The 12,199-nt window shown below is 37.2% G+C and overlaps 1 protein-coding gene across 1 annotated transcript in view; it reads right to left on the bottom strand.

Moving 5' to 3' along the window:
- LOC148943354 (uncharacterized) overlaps positions 1-12,199 on the bottom strand; it is a 463,023-nt gene that overhangs the window by 24,376 nt on the left and 426,448 nt on the right. Inside the window, exon 16 of the mRNA XM_089101108.1 lies at positions 9,764-9,932. Within this exon, the coding sequence (XP_088957234.1) occupies positions 9,764-9,932 (169 nt within the window). The remainder of the gene's footprint in view (positions 1-9,763; positions 9,933-12,199) is intronic.

The raw sequence follows: 12,199 nt of genomic DNA, 5'->3' as shown, positions 1-12,199 counted from the left end.
CGTATGCTCTCATGGCACTTGAAACAGCATTATCACTAATGATATGCTTAATGGTGTTACCGGCGTATAGGCATTCGAGCACTTCTTTTATTCCTGTTTCCGACATCCAGTGCCCGATAGCTCCAAGAAAGCTCATACGGCAATGGAGACCACCGATCATTGGAACTGCTGCCTTGAGATGACTATCAGCAGGCTCAATATTGATTATGTTCACCGCTTTCATGCACAAAGATTTGTCGAAAGTAGCAACTGGTATCATTCCGTGCTGGCGTGCTTCGCAAGAAAGATCGTTCGTGGATACGCAAGAAAGATCGGAGGAATTATATTCGATATTAGGCAAAAAAAAAAAAACAATCGACGAAGCACCTTTGTATGACCCATGATGAATTGCTTGCATAAATCCACCCCATACGACCCGTTTCGTGTCTTGTATCCAGCTTGCAGGCCATAGTAGGTCAATGCCATCGATCCTGTCGTCGAAGGTTTGTACACAAGACTGTTTTCCTTTTGGATTCTGTAGTAGAAGGTTTACAGCTGCTAATGGGATTATGATAGGAAATTTGGGTAGCCTTGGTGTGGCAGCAGCTATCATGCCCACCCCATGGAAAGTACGTACCTTTTTCCGTCGATAGTGCAAATGTTATGGTCGACGTTGTCGCCAATGAACTGAATGAAAGTTTAAGAATTCATCCCTGGAAATTTTGTACCGTGAGTTACTGCGGCAGAACGCTTGAATCGAAGCACTTCAGAGTAAGAAGTAGAAAAACGTATCCTATCCAGCTGGTCGATGAGAAAACGTGGACCAGATTGCTGGTGTAGCTGGACTCCAAGGTATGCTTGTAAAAGAGCGAGCAAAGATTGGGGACGGAAAGCCTGCATTATTGCTTGACCGATTGAACCTACCAGTAGGCAGTGAATCTCAAGCGAACAGGAAAAGAGAATCACCAGGGAATAGGATATTAAACTCTCTTCAAAATGGTGTTAGAGGGTTTCAAAACCTAGTTGATAGACCTTTGTCTGTTCTCCAAATTCTGTAGAGCCGTCTGACTGTCTTTTCGGAAAACGGGGGGAAAGGCTAATGACAGAGCAATCAAAGTAACATATTCATTCTTCTCGTACTGGGAAACCCCAGCAAAAAAGTCTTGCAGAATGCTGTACAGCATCTTTATTTACCCCCTCTTTTCCCACTGTAAGTGGGGATATTGGGAAACGACTTATTACGCAGCAATAAAAAAACGCATATTCGATATTTTTGGACCCAAGAGCATCAGGAATGCCATTCTCAGCATCAAAAACTACCGGTCGTAGATTTTCGAGTTTTCCCCTTTCCCCCGTTTTTCACCTTGTTCCGCCAAGGGGATTCTTGGGACTTTTGGTATATTGTACAGAATTTTTTTCTTTACAAAATGGTGTAAAAATCATTTATATTTTAATTTTGTCCCAGATCGTCGATTTTTTCTGTAGATTTACTGGACTATTAATTGGAACTTTCAGGAAATGCTTAGAGGGGAGATCAATTGACCGAAAGGCAATATGCGCAGTGCTACCACTGCTACTACTGCTACTGTTGCTGCTCCAACTACATCTTCTATTGCAACTAATACTAAGGCTAAGAATATTTAAATGAAAACTTTAGGAATGGTCTGAGTAGAAAGTCGAACTAAACTAAAACACACTATGGGCATACAAGTTATCAAAAGGGCATATGGACAATATCATAGCAACGGCTTATAGTATTAAGCTGAACCTCATAGGGCTTAAGGAGGGGGTTGTTCCACAGACCGAAAGGCAATACATGCATACTAATACTACTACTACCGTTAGTACTACTACTGATCTTACTATTGCTACTACAAGCGATGCTCCTCTTTCTACTACTGTGACTACTGCTAAAACTAAGGTTAATTCTATGAAACTAAAAAATTTAGGAATATTGAGGGGGAAGATGAACTGAATCAAAACAAACTATGAGCATGCATGGTTAGTTCATCTATTCTTGTTCACTCGAGAAAAAATTAGGGAGGTTATCTTCTCGCCACATATACTAGTGGCAATACTATTGGGGCAAAGCTTTCACAGTTCCAAGAGGGAAAAGAAGTGATTTTAAAATATTACTCGTTAAATTTGTCTTCGGCGACGCAGTGACAAAAAGCGTGGTCATTTTCGTGAAGTTGTACCGCCAGTATTTTCTAAATTCAAAAATCAGGATTTAAACGGATCATCGTCTTCGATGGCTAATGACTCCTAAGGTTACTAATGGTTACTTAGTCCCAAGGCCGTACCCAGAGGGGGTGGGGGTTTGACCCCCCCCCCCGAAATGATTGTTTGACTCCTAAAAATGTAACAAAAATGGATTTAAACAAAGTTTGTATGCGTTTTTTGAGGGTTTTTTGTGTACCCCCTTTTCCCGAAAAAATCTTTGAGTAAAACCCCCTCCGAAAAAAATCCTGGGTACGGCCTTGCTTAGCCCGTTGGTCTTTAACCTCCAAGAAATTGATTTGAAATTTTTTACCATCCAATGAGGTAGAATTGCGTTCCCGATGCATTATTGAGGCAGCAAGTAAATACTATAAGAGAATTGATCTTTGCGATAGTTTTACCCGCAAGTCTAGACATAGCTATGTTGAAACAAAAGCAGAAAAGAGACTAATTTACTTCAGTTTGTTACGGCTTATTTGGAACATGAAGATGTGATGCCATGGACAGAAGCAGGATGTGGAGAAGCAGGTTATCCGTGAAATTTCCAACTTTGTTGTGATGGAAGGCGTTTCGTTGCACACGTTTGTTCCTTATGGATAATGCTGGAAATATTAGATTCGCTTTATTCTAGTGATTACATTAAAGGTAGTTCTGGAGATAATAGACGTATTTCATGATTCCCCGTACTTTGGCCATTTAGGTACCGAAAAAACGTATTGTTTCTAGATATATATTCGGTTGCAAAGACGTACTGTATATCTTCTGAAACATGTCTCCGTCGCAAGGCTATGAATTATACCACATATGCTCCGCTTTAGAGTTTCCAATGCCGTTAGCAGTTTTAGAAATGGTTTCAGTTGATCCCTTGCCGAAAACAGGGAGAAATCATGTTTATATGTTGAAAGTGATGGATTATTTCATCCGTCATCTTCACTTGATTCTTCTAGTGGACACAAAGCCTGAAATATTCTTAAGGGTGTTTAAGAAAATTATCTTGTTTTTTCGTTATAAATCAATTTTGTTTTCTGATAATGGGATGCATTTCAAAAACAAACATGTACTGAGTTTTGCGCAAAAGTCCATACCACTTTTTATAGATAATTTAACATCAAGACTGATGATTTTTGGTACTTCATTCTCGGCGCGTACAAACAACTCCCATTTACTCTGACATTAGCGGGTCAGTAATCCAGTATATATTTATCAGTCACTGAAAAATGGCGCAAATTTGTATTATTCGTAATTACGAAAGCAGAAAGAAACTTGATGAGCCGGCGAAGTGGTTTACAACTGTCCCATCTCAAAATTATTACTTAAATGATTGGCTTATGTAGGTTTTCTAAAAAGGGGGCGGGGGTGGATTAAATTTGTGAAAATAAGGAAATTTCTAGTGCTAGCTTCTAATCAATACTGCAACAGGGAAATAGCCAATATTTCACAGTGGAGTGGGATCCAAGAAGTGGCGGGAGTATTTGAAATTTGCCGCAAAATATTTTACCAAAAAGGGGCAACCTAACAGTTTTTAGCACAGTTATCTATTAGGTTTCGCAACAGTCTGTGGTTTTAGATAGTAATATTGCGCCTTGGAGCGTCAAAACTTTTTCTTATTGTTTTTTTATTGGTAAGGAGAAATGTTCTCTTTAATTTCAATTTATCTTATTTTCCTTTTAAAATAATTTCCTTTCATTTAATTTTTCCTCGTTTATGCTCTTTTTTTGGGCCATAGAAATGTCACTCAAAAATTGATATAGGATCTTTGTTTTTCTTCTAATAACTGGTGGAATAGCTGTGATGGTTTATCATTTTTCTTTTCTTTTTGTTATTTTCACGTCGTGATATTTATTTTCTCAGATTGTAGTTCGTGTGTGACTTGAGAAAGGCTAACTACCTGTTTTGGCGGAGACCCGAGATAAGAGCTAGTTTCGTTGTGTATTAATGTTTTTGTATGATTAATTAAATAAAACTTTTTCCACAAAATAAGTTTTTTCAAAGAAAAGTAAAGAACTCCATTAAACAAAAATGAGCGAAAATAAAATCAAATAATTTACCAGGCGTGAAACTACCACAAATCACAATCCATAAATAAATGAAACCCAAAACGAGCAGAAATTACAATAAATAACCGAGTCAAACTCAAAACGAGCAGAAATTAACATAAGTTGGGCTCAAAACCCCCATTCCTTCTCAAGGCCAGAAAATAATTTGCACTTTACTGGAAAAAGTATAAATGTTTTTACTTTTATAACTTTAATAAATCAAATAATATTAACATTTTGATTACTAAATATATGTATATTAAATTGACAATGCACATTCATTTGTATTTTTTTCAGTAAAGTGACAGAGGAGATAACAGGAGAAATGCGAGCCGCCCTGAAGTCCATGAAAGGCAACTCGTCCCCAGGACGATTTATTCCGACTCTTTTCTATAAGAAGTTTATATCGTTGTTCTTGCCAATCGTAGTTGCAATATTTAACGGAATTCTGTACCGGGGAATATGGCCCGAGTCTTGGAACCTTACAACAGGAATTCTATTATTTAAAAAGGGGAACAGAAAAGACCCGGAGAACTACAGGCTAATAAGCCTAGAATCCTCACTGAGTAAGGTATTTATGAAGATAATTGAAAAGCGTCTGAGTGAGTGGCTTGGTAAGCATGAGATTTTAGGAGAAGAGGAAGCCAGATTCCGAGAATCGTATTCGACGGTCGACCAGGTGTTAGTTATGTAAGGCCTTTTTGATAAATATGGTGGTGGGAAGAAGAGATATTGTATAGCGTTTTAGACCAGCGTAAAGCTTTCGATAAGGTTGATAGATGGATTTTAATGTCTAAGTTAATTGAGATAGGATTACCGAGGAGGATAGTTAGGCTACTGGTGAGTATATATGTAACAACTAGAGTAATGGTTCGGAGTGCAAGTGGCGTTTTTTCGAATGAGATAAAACAAGTTCTGGAGTTAGGCAAGGTTGTACCCTATCACCTAAGCTATTTGATTTATTCATTAATGATATCTGCAGGTATGCAGATACTAGAATGGCTCCGTCAATGCGTTTAGGGAATTTGAATCTGTCCGTGTTATTATTTGCATATGGCATGGCTCTGGTGGTAAAAAGTGGAAGAGATATCCATATTTTGATTGATTTGATTTCTTATTACTTCATGTTAAATAATTTGGAGCTCAGTGTAAGTAAAAGTGAAATTGTTGTATTTGGTGATGGGGATTATTCAGAGGAAAAATTTTATTATAAAGGGGCGGAATTAGCAAGATCTAAAAGGTTTAAATATCTAGGTATTTGGCTTGAACAAAAAGGAGGATGGCGTGAACGTGTTAAAGAATCAATTAAGGGGTAAATGATATAAAAGTATTAAAATATATCTTTGAAACAAAAATGAAGCCTGTAGTTCATTATGGATGCGAATTATGAGGCTGGGAAAAGGCGCCACAGCTTGAGTCTTTGAAGTTTTTTGAAGCAGTTTTTTAAGAGGTTTTATGGTCTAGAGGTTAATACCCACAGCCAATTTCTTAGAGGGGATTTGGGGTTATATAGTATGTGCCAGAGCCGTGTTATGTCGATAATTAGATACGGGTTGAAAATGGTGCAGCTTCCGGAGTCAAGGCTAGTGAGAGGGGCATACATAGAATTGCTAACATCAAAGAAGAAGAGAAATTAGCCGTCTAAGGTGACGAGAATTCTTGATAATTTAGGGCTTTCATTTTTGTGGGAAGATGGGAGAGGAATGGAAGGCTAAAGTAGAGCAGTCAGATAGCCTAAGAGGTTATAGTCAAATAAAAGAAAGCCTAGGGGAGGAATTTCATCTAAAGTTAAGTCTGGGTAAGAGAGAACTGAAACACTGGATCCAAATACGATCAATTAATCTACCTTCGGGTTATAATTTGAAAAAAAAATTGAATGGCGTGGGCCTGGTCGGGATTACGGGTACAGTTGTCCCTTATGTAAAAATGAAAATAAAAATTTGGTCCATTTTCTCCAACAGTGTCCAATAACTGACAATACAAGACCGCGTTTTCTGCGTGAGGTACGTTTCCCGGATTTATTGCGGAGCAAACGGAAAGAAAATATTGTGGATACGACAAGGTTTCTTGGAAAAGCTCTCCAGCTACGGAAAGAATGTAAATAGTGTTCATATTATATGTGTATTTATTGTGTCTCTTTCCTTGTTAATCTGTGTATGGCCTATGGCTAATAAACTTATTATTATTATATTATATACACTGGGCCACACGGAGCATCGTTTTTCTTCGAGTGAGCACCCAAAAACTAATGGTGCTTTGGAACGTCAATACCGCGATTTGGCGAACATTTTGGTACAATATGTAGACCAGTAACACAGAAAAGATTGGACTTCTTGGCTCAATTATGCTGGCTTTTGTCTCAGCACAGTGTTTTAACACTGTGTTGTTAACTGCGTAATAACAGTTTTTCCATCATGTTTTCGCGTGATGCAACGTTGCGGGTTGGTAGGATTATCAATAAGAGACATTTGTATGGTTCGGCTGATCCTTACAAATATTAGGCTTTATCACTACCAAATCATATTTTATGTCGGTTACAAATCATAATTGGAGTCAAGAGCTACACCGAATTTTTATGCTCATCCAACGGTTCAGATTTACACTACTGGTGACATTGTCTTTCTCCGAGAGTCAACCGGGGGTCAAGTTCGTTCTTTGTCATTGTCAAAGTTTGTTCCTTTGTCGAAGCATAAGGTTTTTGGAAGGCTTAAAGAAATGGTTTATGTCATCAAAAAGTCGAAAGGTTGCTCATCTGATGCTTGCCAAATATTTCAGATACGAATCGCCGTCTTCACTGCCACATTGAATTATCACCCTAATATCACTGATTGCAACACATTGCATGCCCCAACGCGTCATGGGCAGTTCACCCTGTGTACTTCAGAAAATTACACTGCTTCTGAGCCTGTCGGTCGGCCTGAGCTTGAAATCTTTAATGGCACTCAGTCCATAAGTTGTGCTTTTGCACCTTGTCTGTTATCTTTTGAAAATAGGTGTAGCCTGATCTTCATGATATATCTGTAGACAGTTCGCACCATTTGTTGAACGGTACATACTAAGCCTCTGCTACATCAGCTTCCAGCTTTACCGAATCTGTCGTTACTGAAGTAGTTATAATATAGCCAAACTTAAGCTTTGCTGCAGCATGATCTAGCTTGAAGAAGCTGCACGTTTATTACAGCTATAAAATGATTTTTTTTTGCACTCTTACGCATCCTCAGCGCCATCGTAGGAGAACGTAGAGCTGCAAGTAGCTCTCATGAAGCTCCCATTTGAAGTGACTAATATCAATATAGTCATACGATTTTAATGTGACTGAACTGAAGAGCAGCTGGATTTGGACTTATTTAAGCACAACTTAGAATTGCAGCTGAGATTTAGTTAGATGTGCAGTGCGGTGAGTGATAGGTGACACTGTATCGAGTTAATGAGGTAGGTGCAACGGAAACAAAGAGTGTAGTAGATCTCTGTGTAGTGCTGACGTGGGAAGTTAGAGATATCTGAGTCGGCTTTCTAAGTCGGCTTCCGAATTCTAAGTTGCTATATTGTGGGTACAAGAAACGGAAAGTATATACAAACTATGAGGAGAAGTGTTACTTGCGGTTCTAGAATTGAATGTTTTGGTATTGTGTACAAGTTGTGTGTTTATGATGTTCTTGGTGATGCTGTACTTATCATATTGTTAGAGCGGAAACAATTATTTTAAAAGGAGGGGGAGGTTTAATAGGTTCGGTTTCTTCTATATTTTTTATGCTATTATTTCTTAATTAGAATATTCTTTTTATGTTTCCTATTTGCAGAAGAATGAAGCAGCGGATAGCTCCACGCAAAGTTAACGCGTCAATTGTTTGCATGAGATTTTTCAATGAAATAGTTCAGTTCTTATAGTTAAATTGCATTTGATGATTACCTGTTTAATAATAATTGGATGTTTAACAATGTGGAGAGTATAATTTTAGTTATCTTGATGAAGAAATAAAGAAACACATTTTTATTAATTTGAATGGCTTGCCCATAGGTCTATACAACAAAATCTGAGGGAGTGTTCACCTTTAAATGAAGTTGCACATATATAGGCTTATCAAAGTTGTCTGTGATTTCGTTGCTTTTGGTTTTTTTACTGATTAGTTCTGTGAGCGGTGATATATATATATATATATATATATATATATATATATATATATATATATATATATATATATATATATATATATATATATATATATATATATATATATATATATATATATATATATATATATATATATATATATATATAAAACGCTTTCTATCAGCTTTCCATGAACCAACAGAAGAAAAACCTCAGCTCGGCTAAAAAGCTCCAAAATTAGACTTGCTTTCAGAAATCATTAAACATAAATCGTAACTTTTGAGTATTGTACATTTTTTGCTTCCATTCTAGAGGGAAAAGAACAAAATTTATAAAAGCTGACGTAGTATAAAGAAATTGGTACACTAATTTTTTCAATAAATTACAAAAACTTTCTTTTGTCATTCATTAATTGTTCTTATGCCACCATTGATCACTAGTATGATTTTGTATGTTTTCTAAGCCTATTTGATAACTGTCAACTGCAATTTCTAGCAACTGCAAGTTGTCTCATTGAAAATTGTAATCGTTCAATATTCTTTGATATACTAATACAAATATTTTAGCTCCTTGCGCAATTAAGACCATTATGAAAGATGCCTTTGGAACTTATGTGCTGCTATAAAAACCTTAAGACCAGTAACTTCTAGGTTTAATTTATTGAACAGTTAAGTCCGAATATAGTTTTAAACGTTTTTATTCTGTGCCTTAACAAACTCAGTTCGGCGATAGCGACCATTTAGCAGTACCCCCTTGCCAAAGTCCGAATCATACCTAATTTTTCTCAAAACGGATTTTTAAATTTTTAGTATTTAGGGGGTTAACTCTCTATTTTGCTGCCCCGAGGGTGGCAAACATAATTAGCCTATAATATGCACTTACATCATATTCAAAACCATCACTTATTTTGAGTTTTATATTGTGATATAAGTGCAGGACTAAAGAGACAACAGCATTTTTTATGCAGCATAAATGTTAAACAGTAGCGAAAATTTTGCTAAAAAATAGGATACATCACAGCGCGCGGGAAGGAAAGTTTACCTTTGCGTCACAGCAATAGCTTCAGTTACTACCACAGTGTAAATATTAAAGAAGGCGAAGTCACGAAGAAAGGTGTGCGACTGATGTGTCCCGAAAATCTTTAATGAAGAGTATTGGAATTTTCACTACTGTTTAATATTTATGCTGTGGTTTTTATCTTAGCGGTTTGTCTTACAAGTAGGTAATATAACAGGGATTTATCACCTATATAGCTTTTGTCGATACTGTATATTCTCTCTACTGTGTTCCGCTGACCACCGTCCGCTGGTGGCGCTGTGATGTGTCTCATTTCTGAAACAAACGTACATGACTGTAAATATAAACAAACCTAGGCTGTGTTCTGAACCTAGGCGAGTGAAGTAAAGAAGGTACTTACATTGACGTCTTTAAATACATCTTCTTGAGCTGCATCTGGTCCATAAACTTGGTCAAATTGATATTCTTTGAAACCGCTTTTTGTGTCAACTCTCAAAGAATAAGCATCCAATATTTCCGCAATGGGGCTGGATGAGTGTAGTTTTTCACGACTCGTCATGGGTCGAATCCTGCAGAAAGCTTTTTTCTTTATTATAAATGGTTAATGTATTTAATTAAGTTTTATCTCACTAAAAGTCTAATGTGGGGACCAGGGGCATAATTTTCTATTGGGCAGGGGGGGGGAGAGACTTACCTTCCCAGACATCCCCCCCCTTAAATTTAAATTCTTCAAAAATCTCTTCAAAACTGAGATAAGCCTGTATAATTCAAGCACCCACAGAGACGGGTTAGTTTTCTTAAGTATATCTTTACCTTTATGGTATTACATGGCTCATTTTTCAGTTTTCCCTGTCATTTTCGCTAGATTTGGGAAAATTGGCTTCAATTTTGCCTCCTCCCCCCTCAGGATTTTGACAAAATTACGCCACTGGTAGACACCCCACAAATTACAGTAGGATAGTTATCCTAAAATAATTAAATAAGATGTAGATGGACAAAAGCTAGTGTTCAAAAATATACATCAAGGAAAAAAAAACTTTTTGAGACAATATAATAATTCAATAGTCACAAAATATTCCTTTGCGTTCTTTCGAACAAGCTTTAAATTTCATAGAATAAGTTTGAAGTTGACAGTCTTTAAGGCAGCGGGGGCCCAAGGAGAACAAGGAGGAGGGGGTTGAAAGGGCCTGATACATCTTTCCGCCTTTTAGAAAGTCGTATTTGTCGTATGTTTTGGCTTCAGTCAGGTCCTAGGCACTCATTTTGGTCAAAGACAGTGCGAGTCGTTTATCCTCCACCTATAATGACTTCTACAATTTCAAACTTCTCATAAAAAATAGCTACTTTCGGCACTGTCTAGTTTTAGACGTAGATCGCAGTCAAAGAAGCCGAGTCAATCAGATCAAACCAGTACGTTATATCAGTAGTTGCTGGTTCCAGTAACATTGTTAAAACAACCCGAAAAAACTCTACGTTGAATGCAAGAGATATCTTGGTGAATATATAATCTACATCACTTTGTGTGTTTGAGTTGTACAAGGGAATAACGGTCAAGTTGACTCATGAATTTCTTAACGGTTTGGGAACTAACGGAGTTATCGGAAATTGCAGGGAGTGTTCCGAAAGCGTAGTTCATAAGAATGCAGGAATCAGGAAGCCAATCGTCAGCTAAAACCAGAGAAAATACCTCATTTAATGCGGTTCTAACACAACACAGCTGAGTGTGTTCCCATGTGAACCTTCAATATAATGAAAAGAAACAACGTTGCTTTTATCCTTGGTGGATTGAAGAGAACCAGTTGTTAGAATCCAGTATCGAAAAAAAACATGGCCTTCTGCTTCGTTTGTTCACTTTTTCCTAGTGGTCTATGGAGAGACCACTGCGAAAATGCTTGGGTGGCAAACGTGTGTGACAATGACACAAAATGAAGAGCAAAGGATAAGGATGAAGGGAAAACAGGCTTTTTTCCGGTTCACGCAAAGCAGTGTAGTCAGATTATCGTTGCTTTGTCAACAACAGTGGTCACATTGATTTCCTTCTTAATGAACGCAGTCGTACTAACATCTGTCAGCAAGCCGAAAATGAATAGACCAACAGAAAAACTATGAAATTTTGTTTAATGGGGCAAACAACCTGGCGAGACAAAGCATAGCCTTTATTATTACCTCCTTTAAAACATGATCTCAGATATTGATCTAGCAAATGCGCTTTTGCCAAAGCAGGAAAAAGCTCCAAAATCATTCTGCTATTCAATTGGAACTTGAAGCTTTCTTCTGTTTTTCCAAAGTACTACTTGCTTCAAAAGCAGGTTTCGGCAAAGAACAGTGCTAGCAAGATCAGCCTAAGCAAGCTACTCGTTTTTGCTTATAGAAATTGACTGCACCTGTTGTAGTTGCAGCTGCCAAAAGAACAATCCGCAAACTTAATTTTATCAAGAATAGGCTGAGAACTATCATGCTTGATTGTTGAATAGATTTCCTTATGTTGTTGGCGAGCAAGAAAAACCTTCTTCATAATTTCTTTAGATAAGTACACACGATAAAAGAGTATACCATTTGTTACCGAAGACTATTACCAATTATCACCAATATTACCAACTTTTATCAATTTTGCTCCTTACTTTAGCCTCCTCTAAAAAAAGATCTGAGATACTAATTTATCAACTATGTTTTTGTCAAAAGAGGAAAAAGTTCCATACACAAATGCTCTTCCAGTAGAGGTTGAAGCTTTTTTTCCGTTTTTCCAAGGCACTGCTTGCTTTAGATAAGTTCTAGGTGCAGGATTTCGCCGGGAAGATCAGTTAAGCAAGTAATCGTCTTTGCTAATTGGCAGCGA

Source organism: Artemia sp. Qi Xiang Cuo, chromosome 15 (genome assembly GCF_049724085.1).
Source record: "Artemia sp. Qi Xiang Cuo chromosome 15, ASM4972408v1, whole genome shotgun sequence".
Lineage (NCBI taxonomy): Eukaryota > Metazoa > Arthropoda > Branchiopoda > Anostraca > Artemiidae > Artemia > Artemia sp. Qi Xiang Cuo.
Note: the sequence above shows the minus strand (reverse complement) of the source record. Positions and strands in the feature narration are given on the sequence as shown.